Source organism: Rattus norvegicus, chromosome 1 (assembly GCF_021556685.1).
Source record: "Rattus norvegicus strain SHRSP/BbbUtx chromosome 1, alternate assembly SHRSP_T2T, whole genome shotgun sequence".
Taxonomy (NCBI): Eukaryota; Metazoa; Chordata; class Mammalia; order Rodentia; family Muridae; genus Rattus; species Rattus norvegicus.
In genome coordinates, this window is record NC_141534.1 from 207,748,364 (window position 1) to 207,770,337 (window position 21,974).

The 21,974-nt window shown below is 49.7% G+C and overlaps 1 protein-coding gene and 1 long non-coding RNA gene across 5 annotated transcripts; both read right to left on the reverse strand.

The window, feature by feature from the left end:
- Positions 1-1,443: 1,443 nt before the first annotated feature.
- On the reverse strand, positions 1,444-4,382 carry Msx3 (msh homeobox 3). 2 transcript variants are annotated; one of them, NM_053712.1, is given in 2 exon segments: positions 1,444-3,457; positions 4,077-4,378. In NM_053712.1, coding segments are annotated over 2 exon segments (615 nt in total). In that variant the 5' UTR covers positions 4,291-4,378; the 3' UTR covers positions 1,444-3,056.
- A 3,300-nt stretch (positions 4,383-7,682) lies between these two features.
- LOC102551319 (uncharacterized) lies at positions 7,683-20,219 on the reverse strand. Of its 3 annotated transcripts, none has more exons than XR_015652699.1 (4): positions 20,042-20,219; positions 15,128-15,205; positions 10,408-10,469; positions 7,683-7,909 (listed from the first exon to the last, which is right to left on the reverse strand). It is a non-coding gene; the product is annotated as an uncharacterized LOC102551319 (long non-coding RNA). The 3 variants fall into 3 exon arrangements; XR_015652702.1 differs by lacking the exon at positions 20,042-20,219 and adding an exon at positions 16,558-17,186 and having other exon boundaries at positions 7,689-7,909; XR_015652700.1 differs by lacking the exon at positions 10,408-10,469.
- Positions 20,220-21,974: the final 1,755 nt, after the last annotated feature.

The window sequence follows — 21,974 nt, forward strand, 5'->3', positions numbered from 1 at the left end:
ACCCATACCCACCCAACTTATCCACCAGGTCTCCATAATGGGACAGATGAGACGCTTATGCTTGATGGGTAAGTCACAGTCCACTCCTGTGGTCTACACCATTTCACTACTTGCCTATTTCTTGTCCTTCCTGCTTCCTGCCCAGAGAGACATGGTCCACCCTGAATAGCTTTTAAGTCACTTAGTTTAGTGGCCTTCCCGATACAAGTTTCCAAGCACAGGGCAAGGGCTCCAGGTCCACCCTCGAGGGTTCAGAATCGGCACCTGAAAGGGTTTAGACTGGGAGTCAGGACTGGGATTCAGAAGACCACCTGTAAGATGCTGAATGGCAGAGACCCAGCAAATGCCTTCACAACTGGCTCTAGCCCACTCCTGGCCTTTGAACACCTCCACTGCAAAGACACTATCTGAATCCAGGATTCCATCAGTGGGCATGCATAGCTTCAGGTCCTAGCTGGGACCATCAGGACCTAAGTCCTGCAATAAGATTTGTAAGCAGCTCCCTCCAGAAAGGTATCAGTTTTGACAGCCTTGTCCCAAAGGCAAACACTACTGACAGGAAGAGCACCTGTTGGTGTGACCTGAAGGTCCTACCTTCTAGACTACCAGAGCCTTGCCCACCCTGGGGGTGGAGGACTCTAGGGACCAGTTGCACAGTTGGACTGACTCAGTGGAAGGATCTGAGGAGAATATTTCTGTCTGGGTATTTTAGGTCGGAGAGACAAACTAGCAACCTGACCACTCAGCTGACCAGCAGTTTCTGATCAGACTTTGGTGGCCTATGCTATCACATCCTCTTGATCATCAGACACGAATCTGCTACCGAGATATAGATCCACTGTGAGGCTGCAGGGCGGCACACACCCTGCTTCCCTGAAGTGTGCATTCGATTTGCATTTTCCTGTGGTTTCAGGATTGGCCATGGTTGTACATGTTGTGGTTTGGTCAACGCCATCAGGTACCTCAGAGTTGAGAGCAGAACTGAAGCCCGGCTGAGATTTAAGAGGCAGCAGCTTGGGTGGGGGTGGCGGCTCACGTCTGTAATCCCAGGACTCAGCAGGCTAAGGTAGGAGAATTGCTTTCAGCTGGAGCTAACCTGGACTACACAAGTTAGTTCCAGGTCAACCAGGACCTGCAAGAAGCAGACTTGGTGGGTGGGATCTCAGGACCCTTTTACTGGGTCCTCTGCACTTCAGTATTTGCACACCAGTCGAGGGTCTGACCTCTTGAGAGTGGCAGTAGGCGTGGGTTTAAGTTTAAACAGCCTAGGCCGAGGGATTCTGTATAAGCACCTGAGAGAGACAGCTACTCTCCCTTGCAGCTACCTACCCTTCACTCTCTGCCTCTGATACCCCTAAAACTGAGCCACCTAACTTTTTTTTTTTGATTCTTTTTTTCGGAGCTGGGGACCGGTCACCTACTTTTAAAAAACCACATAGCTGGGCATTGTGCTGTATGTCTTTAATCCCAGCACTTGGGAGGCAAAGGCAAGTGGACCTTTGTGAGTCTAAGGCCATCCTTGGAGAATAGCAAGTCTATTTTCTATTAGGTCTGTTGGGACTACCTAGTGATGATTTTGTCTCAAAACAAAACAAAACAAAACCTTTCTGGTATCCATTTTCCCAGGAGACACAGGGCAGAGGAATGTCAATAGGTATCAATAGGCAGTCCCATGCAATATCATCTTTTTTGCTTTATTTGGAGCAGATGGACCAGTGAAGGTCCAAGGACAGCAGTTTTCCTGGAGTTGACTGGGACTGCTGAGCATAGCCCAGTCCTTCCCCTCCTCCCAAGCAGAACATCCTAACCCAGGGCCATCCATCACTGTAAAATTCCTGGTCCTCCCTTCACGAACACACAACCCCAGACCCCTGCAGCCAGGTTCTTCCTCTCCAGCTTGAAGGCTGGAAGGACGGGCCTTGTCAGTGGTACTAGGCGTGACTCCAGGGGACCTTTGTGAGCCTTCCACACTCCACTAAAGTCTCCAGACTGTGGCCAAAGCTTGCTATGGAAACAGCCACAGGTTTTATCAGTGCTGGTTGTCAGGTACCCGAAGAGCCTCGATCTTGCGTGATAGGGTTGAGACTCCATTAGGGGCAGTGGGACAGAACAGCTCAGATGATCTGCTTTCTTTCCTCAGATAAAGGTAGAATAAATGTACAAGTCCAGATTCCTAAACAAGTCCACCATTTTTCTAAGGCACATCAGGATTACAGGGGCAGCTGGCACTCAGAGTAATTCTTTTGGGACCTTTGCAGGCCTCGCCTCCTACTGCACCCACAACGGAGGTTTGAGGCACTCAACCCTCAGTTTCTTCTCTTTATTGGTTGGACACCTGCTGGCAGGAGGCGAGGCTTTGGTCCCTGCTGCCTGCTGCCACCAGCCTTCTGTCTCCCCAGCAGGCTCCTTTCAAAGCTCAGAAGGTGCTGCCTGGCAGCCACCCTTCCTTTGAGGCATGGTGCCAGCGTTCATCACCTCCCCTACTCTCATGCACAGTCAGCATTTTGCCTCTAGCTCCTTGAACGACGTATACTCTAAATAAATAATAATGGGGTAAAACCTAAATCGCGTAGAAGTTTCCGTTTGGTCACAACGCACATTTAGTTGAAGTGGTAATTTCTAAGTGTCTTTCTAACAGTCCGATTATCTCATCAGTATTTTAACTTCATCTTATGGAATTTGTTTGCTTATGCCAGTTCAATCGAGCCTCTCTGAAGTCCTCAGTGTAGGGGCAGAGTGAATACAAGGAGCACACCCACCCCAGAAGTACTTTCTCGACTGCTTTGTACGAAATAGGAAGATCTGCTTTTGTCCGTTCCAAGGACTGTATGAAGTTGTGTTTTCCTTCAGACATGGACATGGTTTTAGGAAGGTTTAAAATATCTGTTATATCTATAAATAGGCTCCAGTCATCAAGTATATCGTATAACAGGGAGGAAAAAAAAACCCCAAAACTCTAAAATGAAAGGTCAAGAAGTTACCAGGAGCATCAGCGGCGGGCGGAACTGCGGCGCAGCCCTGAGCCTAACCAAGAGGTTAAGACTTGGTTCCATGCTCTAAGACAAGTAGTACATGCCATAAGCCGCGACCGGCCCAGCGAGGATCCCAGGAACAGCGTTGCCGCCGAAAGTGGCGGCGGAGCTGTGCAGCTGGGTGCCCAGTGGGAAGGGAAGGGCAAATGCCGCCGGCAGTAGTGGCTTGGCAGTCAGCTTCAGCTTCTCCAGCTCGGCCTCCTGCAGCCGCTTGGCCTTGGCTCGGCGATTCTGAAACCAGATCTTGACCTGAGTTTCAGTGAGGCTCAAGCTGCTGGAGAACTCGGCGCGCTCGGCAATGGACAAGTATTGCTTCTGGTGAAACTTGCGCTCCAGAGCCAGCAGCTGCGCGGTGGTGAAGGGTGTTCGTGGTTTGCGATTGGTTTTGTGTTTGCGAAGGGTGCAGGGTGGAGGGCTGGGGGCACCTGAAAGGAAAGAGAAGCACAAGGCGAGCGCTCAAACGCGGGCTGCACAACCCTATTCCGACGTTCTCCCATGCTTACAAAGGAAAATTGGTGCTCCTTGGCTCCGTGACTGCTCCGCTCAGAGTAACGATGTCTCCAAAGCCACGTGGATAAGCAAACCAAGGAAGCAGGAAAGTGGAGAGGGCGTCCTAGACTTAAGTCTGCTCTCCCACCCGGTGATCTTGCACCCCAAGTAAACTGGGGACTAGCTACTTGGAAAAAGCTAAGCTGGGGCTGGAGGCGGTGCAATAACTGAGGAGGAGTCAGGGCTCCATACAGACCAGTTAGCTGTCGCGGGCATAAGCAAAATGGGCAAGGGGTGCAGAGTGTGAGCGACCCGGAGCGGAAAAGGATTTAGAGTGTTTGTTATGGGCTGCGGACCTCGCCCAAGAAGAGACCTGGACCTGGCTGTTGGTCCTGTGTTCCCACCGCTAGTCGCTCTTGGACTGAACCCGTTAGTGCCTAGTAATTAAGGTTCGAGCAACAGCGCGCATACCTACCCACCCACCCACCTTAGATTTTCGAGCTTTGACAGTGCGGTCGCTTTTCAGGGCCTGAGACCGGGAGACTGAGCACTTACGTGGGGGGCATGAGTGCGCGACCGGTGGGGGCCAGGCTCCAGGCTTCGAGGCGCCGGGCGGCCTCTCCTCCCCCAGCTCCCCAGACTCGGAGCCCCTTACGCGCTCAGCCTCCAGCAGTGACTCGACGCTGAAGGGGAGTGGTCCCTGCTCTATGTGGCCCCCGCCGCGAGCTTCGAGCCCCGCCGCGTTCATGTCGAGTGTTGCCCGGGCCATGCATGGGATAGCGGGTGCGGGCTAGCCGCCTGACTGAGACGCGTAAAACCCAACGGCGGTTTATTTTGCCAGGTCCCTGGGTTCCGTGGCTCTTGGGCTCCTCCGCACCCTATAAAAAGGTGGCACTGCTTTCATGCACCGCTACCCAATGGTTGTTTCAGCTGATGTGCGGGCCTCAGTGCGGGTTGGATTCAGTGCTTTCAGGGGCGGGACCGATAGAGAGGGGCGGGGCCTCTGCCTGGGAACTGAGTGCCCTGAGACCTGGGGTAGCATTGTAGTGCTCACATCAGGCTTTCGTGACCTACTGCGGTCTGTGGGAACGCTTATCGAGCTACTCCAGCGGGAAAGGCTGAAGGGACTCTCAGTCTTGGGTAAAGAGACAGCCCCAGCCTTCTGGTGTGGAGGAATGGACTGCGCGCGAGTGCACCTGGTGTAGCCACGTCCAGGCATCAGTTCTTGATCTTGCTGGGACGTGAGCCTCGGCGCTTAGGCAGAGCGCAGCTATGGGCTCGTGCCTTCTACAGTGATATTTAACGAGGCTGATCAGTTTTTCTTGCTGCGTTCGTGGCTCGCGCGTATTTTAGTCTGCACCCTGGGGTTCACCAACACGTCTCTGCCACTGATCTCTTGAGGTCCAGTTTTGGCGTCTTTAGTTTCGCTTTGGTCTCTCTTTGGGCTCCTGGAGCCTCCAAACATTTTCTGGGCCATAAGCAACATCAAGGGTTGAGCTTGTGTCCCAGCTTGAGCCAGGAACCGGCCAGAAAGAGAGGTCCTGGGTCCCAAGGGCAGAAGCCAAGAGAAGAGTTAGACCTCTTATGCTCCTTAGAGAAAGTTGAAGTCAACAACTGGATTCGCTGGTGCAGATTCGTGAAAGACTGTCAGAGAAAGGCCAGAGACATTCTCTGGTGATGATGCAGTCTTCCCCAGACCAGACAACCTCTTGAAAGCGCTTGGGAAGTAAAACCAAAAAAAAAAAAAAAAAAAAAAAAAAAAAAAAAAAAAACAAAAAAACAACAACAACAACAACAAAAAAAACGGTCCAGCTGAGGATCCTCATGGTTAGGAGGGGTGGATCTGAGTCCCTAGCTCCTGGTATGTTTTCCTCCAAATCTCATGGTTTACAAACAAACAAACAAACAATGTTCTTTTATGTTGCGAAGCAAACTGTGGCGCTGTGGGAAGAAACCAGGGCTTTGATTTTAGAATTCATCGGAGATTGATTTAGGAAATGAAGAGCATAAACCCAGCGATCTAAATCTCTCTCTAAATTTGGTTTAGACAGTCAAAAGTACTTAAATGAACTACAGCTTTGGGACTCAGTCTAACTGTTGAGCTCAGGCATAGAAATTAATTAAAAAGTTTTTCTTCCTGTAAATTTCGAAGCTGCTCAAACGGGCTAGCAGAAGGTTCCTGGCTGTCTAGGCCTAGCGTCTGTTTAATTCTTCCTATATTCCCAGACTGACCAGACCGGTGCTGTTTTGGAAGGCAGCAATACTCACCATTATGCTACCAGCACTTGCCTGCTGCTCTCTAATGTAACAAAGATGCTCTGAGTTGATGGATGATTATTGCTTCATCAAAACACTGGCAGGGATGCACAAAGAAGATAAACAAACAAAGGAATAAAAGACAACTTGCTTGGGCCTGAGCTATGTCCCCAAAGCTCTGACTGGGAGGAAGCAAGAGTCTGTACTTAGGTCTGGCCCAAGGAAAGGGAAAGGAGCAGGTCCACTGGGCAGGGTCCTTCCTGCTAACCAGTGTACACTCTGACCTTAAGTTCTCACCCTCCCCCACTTCCTAGAGGGATGCTGATGTCAGTTCTGAGCAGCTCTGCCCAGTGCAAGCCAGACTGGCTACCGACTGGTAAAAGTACCAGCTTGGGGGTTGGGGATTTAGCTCAGTGGTAGAGCACTTGCCTAGCAAGCGCAAGGCCCTGGGTTCGGTCCCCAGCTCCGAAAAAAAGAAAAAAGAAAAGAAGAGAAAAGAAGAAGAAAAAGAAAAAAAAAGAAAAAGTACCAGCTTGGAGGCAGGAGAGAAGCAGAAAGAGAGAATCAGAACAGAGGCAGGAAGGAGGGAAGGTGAGGAGGGATCTCTTCCAGTAGACACAGAGACCTAAACTTCAGTACAGCACAAACAAGTCCCCCACAGGATATCTGCAGTTCTCTCTCTCCCATCCCACACACAAACGACCTGACTAGAAAAGAGCTTGGGTTACAGGGTAGGAGTGGTGAGATGTGAAGGAATCTTTTCTGCCAACATAGTGGATTTTCATGTGGGAATTGAAGTCCCTTCTCCACAGGGAGGCATCATTGTCTCTGGCTAGTGGAAGGGATGCAGATGCCTGTAAGAACCACACTTCCCAGCAGTATGTTTTGTATGCACATGTATGCACTTATAATAGGGTGCCTGAGCACAGCCATATCCCAGCTGTGCCCAGGAGTGCCGGCAAGCCCTCTAGGCTCCCCTTTCCTCTCCTAGGTAAACACTCTCACCATTTCAGGGGTGCAGTTTCCTTCCTGTGTTGGGGTTCCTCTGGATGCTGACTTAGGAAAGAAAGAATTCATGAGTCTAAACAGTATGGATCAGAAGGGCTTTCTAGGGAAGTGAGATTTCTGACAAAGAGCTTGCTGTAAGGGTTGTACAGACCTGTAGCACTTGACAGGGTTACAGAAGTGCTCCTTCCACATGCCACAGACAAAAATAACAGTTTGATGCTGCAGTCCTGCATGCATATTAGGTCCACATCAGATGATCCAATCTGTATAGTGAAAGTGACATCACACCACTAAGGACTCAGCCCCCTTTGGACATCAGTGGTTTGTGTCCAGTCCTTGATGGAATCAACCCTGCATGGCCTTTTTTTCTTCCCACTACCTTGCAGCCAGTCATATGTAGTCATCAGTTTGTGGACTATGGGACCATTTCTGGGCGGTCCTTGTTGTCCAGGCAGCTGACTCTCATGCCTCATTACAGGGTAGAGCCATTTGTTCCTACTTCTTCCAAAAGTCTTGGTTACCAGACCCTGCAAATCCCTAAGGAAAGTCAATTGGGAAGCCAGCAGCAATCTGTCATTCTAAGTCATTGCTGTTGGTTGTAGCCCTGGACAGTGCCACTTCATAGCAAGAGTCATGCAGTCCCTAAGGGTTATATTTATTGGAGATTTCCTTCACAGCTTGTTGAAATTTTGCTCCACACACAAAGGGGTACTTTACCTAGAACTTTGGAAAGACAGAGATCAGTTCAGAGGAACTCTGGCAGCTAGAACGGTGTGATTAGGAACTCACTGGAATTTGAGGCACATTAGTTAGGAGCTGAAACGAACAGATAAACCATAGGACAATAAGGAACCGGGGTTCGCAAGATCATGCCATGAAAGATGGATTTCTAAGAAATAAGGGTTGGGGACCAAAGAATTTATTGAAGATGCCAACAACCTGGGATAGAGCAGACTGAAGCCTTTTAGATCTTGGGGAGGTGAAGATATTTATGTATCAGGAGCAACGAAGATCAGTAAAACTTTCCCCAGACGCTGAGTCTACTGCTCTGCTGTTAACCGAAGATAACAAATTCCTTGTACGGCATTCTCTTGAGGTCAGAATGGTTCAGCATTGAGTCCAGTCTGTAGTTAAGAATTGATTCCCATGATCAGATCAGAAAACAAACAAGATCTCAGAAATATAGACAATTCCTGGGATCCAGAAAGGGAAACAGGAGAAAAGCAAGATGGAGACACCGGTGGCCACAGCTCCCTCTCTGGCCCAAAGGAGGGCTGTGAAGGATCAAGGCACAGGAGACTCTTTAGTTCACTCCAGTCACTATTCTGAGACTGAGATTGACAGGAGCTGTGGGTCTTCAGGGTAGGGCCTGTTGGGTGCATCCTGAAGGCTAGGGCTTGACCTTTAGTTTCAGGTCCATTTTGTTCAAACTTTATTAAGGGCTATGTTTCCTTGCCTCTGCATGCTTGTAACTTTTGGTTTGGCTTTGTTTTGAGACACCATCTCCTTACATGTCTCTGGCTGTCCTGAAACTCACTACGTAGATCAGACTGGCCTGAGACTTGGAGAGTTTTCCCTGCTTCTGCCTCCTGAGTGCTGGGGATAAAGGCATCGTTGGCCATAGCACCTGGCACTTGTGATTTTTGTTTTGTTTTGTTGTTGTTCGATGTTATGTGATGAGTGAATCACATTGTGGGGTACTGGACATTTTTGTTTATCTAAGTGGTTGTTTTAATTCAACTTTATTAAGGCTTGTGTTCTTCCAGAGGTCAGAAATCCATTGTTGTCCTGATTCCATGTACAGAGTGGCAGCTTGGAGACATTCTAAATAAAAGTCTAAGTAGCACACCTCAAGCATTAATTCAGAGGATATTTCGAAATAAATAGTTCTGGAAGGTATCTATTCTCTAGGATTTCCTATGGTGTCACATATGCAAAGGCATCAGACATGAACACTACTTTCCAGCAAAACTCCAAGTGGAGGAACTTCAGTCAGCAGCGAGTACCTCAACAGTCCCTTAAGACAGGTTATCAAGTTCACTTACTGGTTATACTGACTTGTTATTTATTTATTCATCATATAATTTTTTCATACAACACATGAAAAAAAAAAGTCCCCTCTGGAAATTCCTCCCAGATAGCAATCTCCTTACTCACCCAACTTCATGTTCTTTCTCCCTCTCAACAAAACAAAACAAAACCAGGAAAAACAACAAAGCACCCAAAGCCAAAACTCAAGGCACACTTAAACGAAGAAAATCAGTAAGAGAGAAAAAAATGCTGAAACCAAACAAAAACAGCACAAAACCACTCGTGTTGGCCAGCTACTCTTGGGCATGAGGCCTGCCCTGGGGTGAGGTAGATATTATACTCCATTGGAGAATTCCTATTCCCAGCAAGTATGAATGGCAAACAGCTCCTTGGTAAGGCCTGGTACTTTAAGTCTACTTTCTCTTTCCAGTGCTGGGATTTTTGTCTGGTTTGAAGCAGTACCAGTCTTGTGCGTGCTGTCGGAGCCTCCTTGAGTGCTTATGCGTATCAGTCTGGTTGTATCTGGAAGACCCTGTTTCCTTGGAGTCATCCACTACTTCTGGGTCTTACAGTCTTTCTGTCTCCCCTTCTGCCTATATTCCTGAGCTTTCAAGAGAGGGATTTGATAAAGGGATTCTAGTTAAGGCTGAGTGTTCCAAAATCCCTCTCTTTGGATCTCTTTGTTAATTAATATCTACTGGAAGAAGATGCTTCTCCGATGCGGGCTGAGCGATGGTCTTTTCTATGGGTGTAGCAATAGGTTCTTAGGAGACATTTTGTTGCTATGTCCCTTTAGCAGAATAGTAATAGTAGGTCTCCCCCTGGGTCTATGTCCTACCCAGTTCAGGTCTCAGCCACATTACCAGTGTCATATATGGGTTTCATCTTATGGAGTAGGCCTTAAATCCAATCTTAAAGTGTTTGGTTATTGCCATAACAACTGTGCCACTACTGCATATTTGGTTTTTTGAGACAAGTTCTCTCTTTGTAGACCACGATGACCGTAAATTCATAGTTTTCAGCCTGTCTTTGCCTCCTGAGCTCTTAGATTAAAGACATGAACTACTATGACTATTTCCTCATTTACTCTTAAAAACTTAGTTTGCTATTATTGTGTGTACAATTGGGAATTAGCATTTGCCAGGGCCTAGAGATGGAGGTCAGGGGAGGATTTCATGGAGTCAGTTCTTTGCTCCCATCTTGTATGTATTCTTGTAATCAACCTTCAGCTGTCAGTGCCTTTACCCACTGTGCCTTCTTGCCACATACTGCCCCACCTCCGTTCATTTTCTTTTTAAAAATTTTTTCAGTTTTATTTTATAAAATTTTTAAAGATTTTGCTTTTTTGTGGTTTAAACACATTCTATAGTGGGGGCAAGTAGATATACAAAGTAATTTTATAGTTGGCAGTGGGGGCCTTCATACTGTATTCTCAGGTCTGGTCTGCATTCTTTTTGTTTGTAACAAAAAATCTCTCTGTGCAGCCTTGGTTGATGTCTTAGTCATTGTTCTGTTGCTGTGATGAGACTCAATGATCAAGGGAACTTATTGGGTTGAGGATAAAGGAAAATATTGAATTGAGCTTGCTTACCATTTCAGGGGCTTAGTCCATTATCATCATGGCAGGGAGCATGGCAGCAGGCAGACATGGTGCTGGAGAAAGGAGAGAGAGAGAGAGAGAGAGAGAGAGAGAGAGAGAGAGAGAGAGAGAGAGAGAGAGAGAGAGAGAGAGACAGAGACAGACAGAGACAGACAGAGACAGACAGAGACACACAGACAGACACACAGACAGACACACAGACAGACACACAGACAGACAGAGAGCCTGACTTAGGCTTTTGAAATCTCAAAGCCCACCCACAGTGACACATTTCCTCCAACAAGACCACACCTCCTGATCCTTTTCAAATAGTGCCACTTCCTGATGACTAAGCATTCAAATATGGGAGGGGTGGAGATTTTTATTTAAACTACTTTAGCTGCCCTGGAACTTGCTATGTAGACCAGGCTGGTCTTGAACTGCCAGAAAAACCCCCACTTCTACCTGTGCTGCAATCAAACACCTGTGATACCGCGGCTATCTTAGTATTCTTGAGTTCTGTTCTGGGGCAGTCACGTCCTTTGGAAGCACACTGGTCGTTTCAGATCTTCCTTTCAAGATTTCTCATACAGAGCTGCAATGGTGCTTGACCTTGACCAGAGCCGGTTGTCCTCCAACTGAGGCCAGGCCCTCTGTATGTTCTGCCCGTAGCCCCTAGACCCCACTAGACCTGGGAAGTATTGTGGGAAGACCACTTTCTTACAGTCTAGCTCAGCTTTCTGTCACTAGGACAAATACCCAAGCTAGGGCTTCCAAAGTTTCAGACAATAGCCACTTGTCCCTGTTGTTTCTGGGCCTGACAGAACATTATGGTGAGCAGCTTGTGGTGGAGCAGAGCTGCTCGCTTTGTGAGCAAAGAGGGAGAGGAGTGAAGTGTCAGAGTCAAGACACCTCTTTCAAGGACACCATCCCCATACAGAGAGTGTACAACCTCCCAGTAGTACCACAGGTTCGGTAAATGAGCCTTTAGTGTTATGGAGATGTTAGGGTTTAAACCTAGGCTCTGGAAGCCCCAGCAAACTAGACTTGGCCATGTATGCCTGGAGACAAGTAATAGTGAGAAGCAAAGAAAGGGGATTCATTCAGGGTGGCTACTTTCCTCACCGTCACATTAACAGTAATAATTGTTAGGGAGAGGGAGGTCTTCAAGGGTCAGAGCTGCCTTCGAGTGGTGCAAGGAGCTCCAAAAAAGGCAGCTTTCATGAGTCCTCATCTATCCTGGGGTGGGTTTGTCAGTGGTGCAGCTTCCTTTGAGTCATCAACACTCCTGGAAGTAACCCCTTCCTCATGTAAGTAACTCTAGATTGAAATAGTTCCTTCGGCTTGCCTGTCCCCCCCGCCCCATGCCCCTTTTGGTGTGAGTAGACATTCGTCCCCATCTGCCTGGTGCTGGGGTAGGTATGGACTGCACAGTGCCAGCTCAGCAGGTGTGACAGGACCCCAGAGGCTTTAGGATGGGAGAGCTGATTGCCCCAGCTATCTGGTTCCTGGAATCAGCTAATTGCTAGAGGTTGGACAGCCTCTCTTGTGCTCTGTGACTCTAACTTCTGGACAGCCAGGCCTGGGAGTCTGCCTGGGCTGTTGGGCTCGAGCGAATACTCCAGGTATTTTCAGATTGTCTAACTCTCCCTGGGCCCGTTCTTGCACACAGATAATGCAAATTATCAGGGTTATTCTTGGGTCTGTAAGCCCAAAGAGAAGTTGTTTTTATGAGGCATTGCAAAAAACAAATACGTTGTGATCAGGGCTTGAAAAAAATGGAAACAGGGACGTATTTGTGTCCTAATAGATGACAGTCCCACCGCTAACCTCTGATGAGTAGGAGGTCTTGAGGCTAGGGCTAGGATAACAGGTTAGGACAGCCCTGGAGATGGGTCCCAGAGGAGATTCCCTTACCTGGAGAGAAGCAGTGTTGCCTTCCCCAGTGATGGGGAGGAAGAGCATGCATCCCCTAGTGAGATGAACAACACAGATCTTCCCATTCCTGGACCCCCAAAGTTCCCATAACCTATAGCCCTCTGGTTGATTTTAACTCTACCGTTCTCCTGACTCCTTGAATCTCAAGAGCAGAATCACGAGGACTGCAAAGGATTACTTCAAACCCTTCACCAGTTGCACAGACCCAGTAGTGAGCATAGAGGTGTGCCGGGCATCAAAACCTGGAGTTAGATGGGCATGAGAGCTCCCAGGCTGAAGGCCAGGGAGGTGGCGCTGTTTACAGAAAATTCCGTAGCATCCTGGAAGAGGTTGGTTCGTCCTATGGGTTAAAGGTAAGGGTGCTTGTGGTCAGAAGCAGGATGAAAGCAGGACTCTTGAGTTAGAGATATCCCAGGCTCCGTTTTCTAGGTGCTGTGGGTCCCTCCCTTGCCTACGTGTGAGTGAGAGGTGCTCTTAGGTCAGCTCAGAACGGAGTGAGGAGGGGTCAGAGGACACCCTTTTGATTCAGCCTTCTCACTGTCAAGGGAGCTCTCCAGCTCACCCGGTCCTCAGGAGGTTCCCCAGCCCCTCCCCGGCCTGTTATGGAGAGGTTAAGGTGGGGGGGGGGGTGGACAGTTCTTGTCCCTCCCACAGGCAGCTCCATTAGCCAGCATGCCCTAAGATCTTCGGCTCCCCTTCTAGCCATGTAGAGAGAATCCCTGTGGCCGCCTCACCCTGCCACCTCGCTGGCATCTGTAACCGAGTTTTTGTCGCGATGCGCTGGCCGCCGCGCCCCCAGCGGCGTCCAGATGTTGTGAGCCTGGGGCTCCTTTAATCACTGCCCGGCGGCTGCGGGCGCTTTGTTCCGGGTTCGGCAGGATTCTCCCAGGCGGCCCCGCCGCGCAGGGCACTGTTCAAAGGGCCTGGATAAACAGGCGGTACACTGCGGGGACAAAGCACGGCCGTCTCTGTCGGGGCGGGACCTGGGGAATCCGCGCCGTCAGCCGCCAGGCGCTTTGTGCGCCGCTTAATGAGCTGGAAAATACAATTGGCTTCCCCGGCTGTGAAAATCGTTTCAAGGACCGCGGCGTCACTTGGCTGCTGGGAGACCCCGGAATTGATCTCCTTTGTCCCCAGGGCCCCAGCATATCCTTGCAGGGGCGGCGACCAGGCTATGCCTCTTGCAGAAAAACCCAAGCGGACTCTTACGTGCGAGGGGACCCAGGATTGCAAGCTTGAAACTCGAACTAGACGGCGGTGCAGCTCTCCGGCCTGCCTCATTCTCTGTGGCCTTCAGCTCCTGGGTGTAGACACCCAGAGGTGGCATCTGCTTGGTTAACCCTGACCAAAAGCCCCGGACGACATAGGCTACTCTAGCTCTACGAGCACAAATACAAGAAGCACCCTACAGCTTTCAGACCCAGAAGCAGGTGGCTTTGCCTTACAGCGATTGTTTCCAAACCAGGGCCAGCTTAGAGGGTTCAGTATGTTAACAGATTGCTGAGCCAGATAAAAAGTGTCCAACGTTTTTGCGTCCATTTTTCTCACATTTTTTTTTCAGGCTGACCCACTGGGCTGCAGATGCTAATAAAGAGGCCAGAGCAGTCAGCACCAAGCCCCGAACAGTCACTGAGGAAGTGAACAGAGAGCAGTGTGTGCATAAGGCATCTGCTTCTTATTCCCACTTCACTTCCACTCTCTCAACTCACCTACCCCTTCCCTGCCTAAGATTGGTGACCTTGGGGCTTTGGTTCAGAGGCACTACCAAAAGGATGGAGGTTTCTTCATGTAGAACAGGATGTCTGGTTGTTCTCTCCTAGGACCTGGAGTTCAGAGCTAAAACACTAGAGTCTCATTCCTGGAGTTTCCCAAAGCCCAGAGAAACTGGAATCAGTTTAGGAAGAGGCCTGCAAACCCAGGGAAGGGCCTCAGGAGGGAGATGGTACTGGCCTTGGGAAAACTGGACAGCCTTTTCTCTCATCCTTGTTGATAGATCCCGTGAGTCCTACACATTCCCTCAGGACCAGAGTAGGGCCTCTTCAAAGGTGGGAAGAAAAGAATTTCTGCCTGAGGGCAAAGCTATTCCTTCTTGCTGGGTTCTCACACAGGCACACTGATACTTCAGACCCAAAGTTTAAACAAAAACAACCTTCACTATGGCCATTTTCATTCTCTGCAGAGTGGGCTCCGTTTCCTTCTCCATCCTGAGGAAAGAGCACTTCCTTCCCTATCAGCCACCTCAAGTGGATATTATATGCCAAGAAACCAAACCTGAAGTTGGGGCTGTCTGGGAGCTCTGCACAGAATGTCCACCTAAGTTTAGACCTTGAGCAAGATAGGCAGGAAACCAGCTCCCTTCTTCAGGGCAGGCACAGATTCAGACCAGGCTATGTTTATAATTGGAGTTAGAAGAAGTGTCTACTTTGGACCCCTGCTACTCTGGGCCTCTCTGTGTCCTAAGCTGTGCACTGACTTGGTCACAAGGCAAGTCCAGACCCAGCACCAGCTGAAGTCCAATCCAAATGTCAGTTAAAGCAGGCTCTAAAAGGCAGGGTGAAGATCATGGAGAATAGCACCAGTGGAGGCACTGGGCTGTGTAATGGAGAAGAACATGTCTTGGTTTATTTGCTGTTCTGAGAGAGTCTTTCTAAATAGCTCTGGCTGGTCTGATAACTTATGGCCCACTCTGGTCTTGACCTTGAAGTTATCCTCCTGCCCCAGTCTCCCAAGTGCTGCATTTCAGGTCTGTACTACCAGTCATACCAGGGATGCACTTTATAAGTAGAAAACTTACAAGGGAGTCTTGCCAATGATCCTAGCACGCCAGAGGATCAGGAGTTGTCGGCCAACTTCAGCTGCATAGTGTGAGACCCTAAGTGGAAAGGGATAAAGAAAACATAACAAGCAGTTTTGTATGTTGTGGCCATTAAGGCCCTGCCCACCTCTCCCCTTCTTGGATCTGGGCAGGGAGATTTATAGTATGTAGAAAAGCAAGAGCCACTGGGTTACCATAGTTAGTCCCACAGCCAATACAGAAAGACCTTAGCCCACTGGGGACATGTAATCCGGCTTAATCCTGTCAGCAGCCCATCCCCATCTCTGCAGGCACTAGGAGGCCACACACAGTGGATTTAGCTGATCAGAACCAGACTTTTGATCCCTGCAGACACTAAGCCCCATGGGACCCTGGGGCTCCCGCACACAGGTTTGATGCAGAGCGTGCCTGCTGACAGGCAGACGTGGGGCTTTGCCTACTTTATCTGGAGTAAAGTCGAATACAAAAGGCAATAACACTGTCTTGGCTTGGCTAAGGCTGAGCCCAAATAACAAAGCAGCAGTTTCTCTAGCTATCCTTAGCTGAGCAGTCAGCACCAACAGGATGACCAATGAACTGGAGTCTTGAAAACAAGGATATCACTGGGCATGGTGACATACTCTTTAATCCCAGCACTTGCAGAGTGAGTTCCAGGACAGATAGGGCTACACAGAGAAACCCCATCTCTGTCTTGAGAAGGAGGAAGAGGAGAAAGAGGAGGAAGAGGAGGGAGAGGAGGAAGAGGAGGAGAAAGAGGAAGAGGAAGAGGAAAAGGAAGAGAAGGGGAGGGAGAGGAGGAAGAGGAGAAGAAAGAGGAAGAGGAGGAGGAAAAGGAAGAGAAGGGGAGGGAGAGGAGGAAGAGGAGGAGGAAAAGGAAGAGAAGGGGGAGAGGAGGAAGAGGAGAAGAAAGAGGAAGAGGAGGAGGAAAAGGAAGAGAAGGGGGGAGAGGAGGAGAAAGAGGAAGAGGAGGAGGAAAAGGAAGAGAAGGGGAAGAAGAAGAACAGGAAGAGGAGGGAGAGGAGGAAGAGGAGAAAGGAAGAGGAAGAGGAAGAAGAGAACAAGGAGGAGGAGGAGGAGGAAACAAACAAAAACATGGTGACTAAGGTCATAGCCTGTACTTCTAGGAATGGCCAACTTGAAGTCATTTGGGTGAGAGCTAAATGAAAGGTACCTTGCCTGTACCATCCTGGCCAGTTCATGAAGCCAGGCTACTGGGAAAGGGGATTGTGTGACCAAGTAAGGCCCATCTGCTCTGTACAGTGATCTCAAGGCAAGTTCCTTGACTTCAGGGACAGAACAAAATGAGGGCAGTCTCACAAGGAAGAAACAGCAGGGTGAAGACCTCCCTCAAAAGCTGTTTGGCAACAATAATAAAAGCGGGCGAGATGTTTGGTGTGGTCAAGGATTACCTGTGGTACAGATTCCAGCAGACTCACACGCTACAAGTGCCTAGGGTTAGATAAGGCCAGCGAGCCAAGAGAGTGATGGAAGCAGGAGCCTGGCCTGGGTGAAAACAGCTTCACTTTGTCCTGAAGTGGGCATGAAGTTTTTGGATAGCTATGGTAGATGCCTAGTGAAGTTGGGTTATCATAACAATAGGGCCCTGGTCTGGCCCAAAAGATTACCTCAAATCTTTGCAACTGAAAACATTAGTCCTTTAGATCTGGCCTGCTCGGAGGGCCAGACCGAGAGCTGCTCAGCAAGATAGATCAGGCTCTCCCAGGTTGGTTCTACCAGGATATGGAGGCCGGAGGTGAAGGGGAGGGAACGCCTAGGATACTGGACGCCTGCAGTAGAGTCCTGTGGGCTCGCGATTGGGGGCTTTCGTAACGGGCCCTTTTGTCATGCACATGAGGGCTCAGCGGCTGAGAAAGGGTCCCCTTCACTGCTGAGACACACGGAGGGCACTTTTCTTCCCTAGTTTTCGGCTTGGCACATGCCTGCTGCTTCCAAGTGGCCTCTCATTCAAAGGGCCCGGCCTCCATTCTTTGTCCCCCTAGGTGCCCGGCCCGCGGCCCCTGGCAGCTGCTGCGCGTTCAGAGGCTCTATAGAGCCGGCTCTGCAGGTGAGCTGCCGGTCAAAGGAGCTTTCAGGCGTCACCAGGGAGCGGACTTCGAGCGTGTCACCACTCGCAGCGCTGGCACAATGGCAGCGCCACTCAATGGCCACCGCCCCGCCCCTCACGCGCGTGCTTGAGGGCCGAGCTGCAGATCGAGAGGAACGCGCCAGCCGGCGAGTCTCCCCGCCTCTCCTACTTATTCCCCCACCCCATCTCCCTTTTCCTCCCCTTTACCCCTTCATTTCCCCCGATGGCCTCCCATTCATCCTCCCTCCTCCGCCTCTTCTCTTTTCTCCCTCCCTTCTCTACCTCCTAATTGCCCCGTGGAGGCGGCACCCTCGGGGCCCCGCCCTGCTCAGCACCACAGTTGTTTCACCTCCTTTTCTCCCAGTCCTTTCAACTTGTTTGAGTTCAACCGAATTGAGTTCAAGCTGGGTTAGTAGCTATGCCCAGCCCACGGCTAGAGGGGCGGGGCCCCCTCAAGGCTAGAGAAAGACTCCTTGTATAATTGTCTAGCCCAGCAGTGACCCGAGAATGTGCTGCCCTCCTCTTTTGACGGTCTTCAGGATGTAGCATTTGTTGTACTAACGAGAAGAGCAAGGTCCTAATGGGATCTAAGGCGTTGGAGGTTGCATCCGGAGTCCTTGGGAGCGGCAGCCCATAGTCCTGCCCTAAGAGTGGAGGGGATGAATCCAGAAGGGACCCTTGGGGTCAAGGACTCTGCCCCAGCTGGTCCTAGAGCAGCCAGGTTAGAAAATAAACCACTTCCTTTTTATCATCTGTTCCACCTGAGTGCCTCTCAAGGGGGCAGAAACGAATTCATGTACATTACATAATTCCAGGAGGTCCTCGGTGTGGAGCAGAGTGTAGCAGGTAGACGGTGTTCAACAAATGTTTGTCAAAGTTGCTGTGGACAGTGCAGGCTCAGTGCATGCTAGCCTGGGCTACTTGCTGCCTGTTCAGGCTTTTAGGAAAACAAAGGACAGAGAGGGACCGAAAGGCACAACACTAGCTATCACTCGTGTCCTGAGATGGCTGAGATGTACCTGGGGCTGGGCCGGAACCATGCTGGCATGGGACGTCTGTCCTGTGTAGGCAGTCAAGGCTGCCAACCCTACTCCCTGTTCTGGAGTCCACTATACTCAACACTTTCCTTGTTATCCCAGCTTCCTTCTCAGGACACCCCATGTCACAGGATCTGCCCCTTGCTCTAGCTCTGCCTTTTGTTGACTTCTGTGTGTCTAAGACTAGCCTTTGGCTAAAGACGTGTGAGACCAGGATGGTGGACACCAACCTCTCTATTCTGCATAAGCCTGCGCTCCTGTCATGAGATGACTCCTGAACTCAGCCATAGGCTCTAGCCTTGTGTACTAAAACCCCTGCACATTGAGAGTCTACATAGAGATGGTCACAGTCATCCTTTTCAATCCTTTGGAAAAAAATGGCATTTGGGGAGGCCTGAGTTTGTTCCCAGCTGAATACTCCCACTGGGTGAGACAGGTCAGGTTTCCTCCCACAGAAGCAAGCTGGTGTCATTTTCAGTGTTGTCAATCACTATGCACGATCCCTCACTTTTTCAGTCTGGCGATTGAAACCTCAGTTGCATGTTATTTACTGGACGTCCGGATACAGCGCCACCTCCTGGACGTAGACTAAATTGCCCTTCTTCAGCAGAGTGCTTCTGCCTGTGCTGTCCGTGAACACACTTGTTTTGCACACACACACACACACACACACACACACGCTTATAATCAAAACCTGGAGCCTCATACAAAATGCTCACCCCAAGTACGAATTATGTGTTTTGAGGGTGTGGACTATATAATATCCAAGCAAAGCTTAATTTTCTGGTGCCTGCAGGGGAGGTATGGGACAAGATGAGGAAGAAAGAGGATTGAGGATTCCTCTAGCTCCTGCTAGTGTCATTACAGATGCACTTGACTCTGACCCCCAAGCTCCACCAAGGCAGGACTTAATTTTTTAACCTATTTATTCTATGCATTTGGATATTTTGTCTACATCTGTGTCTATGCAGCATTTTTGTGCCTGATGCCAGATGAGGACAGGAGATCCCCTGAGACTGAAGCCACAGATGGTTGTGAACTGCATAGTGGGTCCTGGGAATTGAACTCTGTTCCTCAGGAAGAACAGCAGGCAGAGCTCTTAACCACTGAGATCTCGCTCTAGCCCCTTCAAGGAAGGAACTTGGATGTAAGTGGTAAACATGGAGGCCCCTTCCCTGGACCTCCACTTTTTACACATCTTCAAGAACAGTTGAAGAGTGATTTCCAAAGATAAGCAAATGCTGCTTTATGACATTGACACTAAGCCTGCCCTCTACAATTGGAATGGACCCCTAACCCAAAGATCAGCCAAATCTGAAGTTCCACACTGGACAGGGATTCTCAGTACACATCAGGCTGCAACCTGTGTTGCGAGGCTGCTGGGAGCTTGTAAGGGGGCTCAATGTCATCAGCATCTTGTGGTTAAGACTACACAGGGAGGCTCTTCCTTAAGAGGACAGCATCAGGCAAGGTGTGAGGAGTGGGAGAGGGAGACTTTGCATTAGGCAATAGCTTTGGCCTGGTCTGTTCTTGTGTGTAATAAGCTGAGTCCCTGTAAAGGCTGGGACTCCTGACCAGGAGCTCGTGATGGTGAGCACTGATGTTCCCCATAGGTCATGTTGAGATTTTCCAGGGTCTCAAGTCTCTGATCTCTGAGATGTGCAAAGCAAATCCTCAGTCCAGGTACCTACCTAGAGGGACCTCAAGGAGCTATGAGGTAACTAACAACTTCCCAACCTTCTAGAGCATACTAGATTCCATGGGGCTCACCTGGTCCTCGGGCCTGCTTCCCTTTCCAGCAATCATAGCTCTGGCAAGGACCAGAGAGAGCACATACTTGAGTGTTGGCTCCTCCAGAGAACAGGCCGTTCATATACACCAGGGCAAGATCCAGGGATAGCATAACAGGCAACCAGGACATTGAAGGGTAGATCCCATACTATGTGGGAGGTGCCTGCCCTGGCCACAGTTCCATTCCAGAACACAGGCATTCCATGGCCTTCTGGAACTCTCTGATTCCAGGCTCAGCACCAGGATATGTGAGGAAAGAGGCTTGGCTGCTTCTGTGCTGCCTACATAAGCATAGGCACACTCTAACATATGTACACACTCAGGGAGGTGTGCACCTGCATGCACATACATACATGTACTCACATACAAACATGCACACACATGCCTCTGTATCTCCTCTGGCCAGTCAGAGACAACAATGGCATTCCTGTGGCTGCAGTCAAAGCCTCGTAGCCAGGACACAGGACAGACAGACAGACAGACAAAAAGGACACAACAAAGGTCTGTCACTTTGAAGGACCAAGGTTTTTTGTAAAGTCATAAAATAACACATCTGTATGAATAAGGGGAAATATGTAAAGCAAGCCATTTACGCTGCTGTTGATCTTCCATGTGGGCTATGAGTAGCTCCAGGAGGCACTGTCTCTTTCTGCTGGTGACAAGGACAGCAATGTGCCCTGTCTCTGGAACCAGAAACCCTGGCAGGCTCTTCCTCTACTCCAACTAACAGCTTTGCCTATGGCTGTGTACTGCAGGTCTGCATCTCCTGAGCCTTGGGTTCACGGACTCACTGCACAGCCCTGGACCAGTCCATGTGCACCCCCCGATGCATCATACTGGAGCATGTGGGAAGGATGCTGAGGGGGAGACATGGGCTTCTCAGACCCACCCCCATCCACAGAAGACCCATCGCACCAAGTCTCCAAAAAGTATCTCTTGCTGCTGGGCTAGCAGACTTTGGGATGCTGGGACAGATGAAAATACATCACCAGGCTACTGGCCACCAGGTTCTCCTGCACGGTCAAGGCGGTCATGATCTACCATTCCACTGCTCAGGTCAGGTAGGTGCCAAGTCCTCCTCAGTGGTTCCTCAATTGTCCAGTCAGCGGATTTCTCATGAGACAGAAGAAGGTACTGTAGGCTCAGGCTACCGTGTCATTATTAGACTACAGGCCTGACTCTGTAGAGTGATCTGAGCCCAGTACACAGGATCCAGGTCCTTATGGGACGTCCCAGCACTCCTCACCCAGAGGACCTTCAAGCTCTGTCCTGTTTACCAGGCTGGACTTTGTTCAGCTCCTATGATTAACTGAGTCTCCCCATGGACGAGAAGGATAAACCAGGGCCTTTCTTACCACACTCTTCCCTGATGCCAGGAGGGCATCATCCTAACTTGTTCAGGCAATGGGTATAAGTTGCAGGACTGGTGGGGCCCTTCACTAGGTCAGAAAGACCTTTGGAATTCTGTAAGAAACTATAACCCTCGAAGGGTTGCTGACAGTTACCTTCTCTTATCCATCAGGTGACACAGAGGTTGTAAAGTGTGTATCCTTAGTGGGCAGGGCCCAAGTGACATCAGGAGCTCAAGAGAATTGTTCTGTATCAAGTGACCCCTTACTCACAAGAAGGTACTAAGCCTGATGCCCACTTCTGTAGCCACCAGCTTCCAAAGGATTAAACTTTTTAGGTCAGGTCCTGAGGGTATACAGTTCCTATATATAGCAAAGTTGGCCAAGTGTGTCCCTGTCTATCTGATCCCCAGCTGATGCCAAGTAGTGAGACTCACATTGCTGGCTTAGGAGATTCTCCTGGATCCAGCCCCATGGTTCTGTGGCATGCTTTGAGTAAAGCCATCAGACCAGCTCTAACCATTCAGGAAGGCCTGGGACAGCTGTCATTTTCTGCTCCTCTC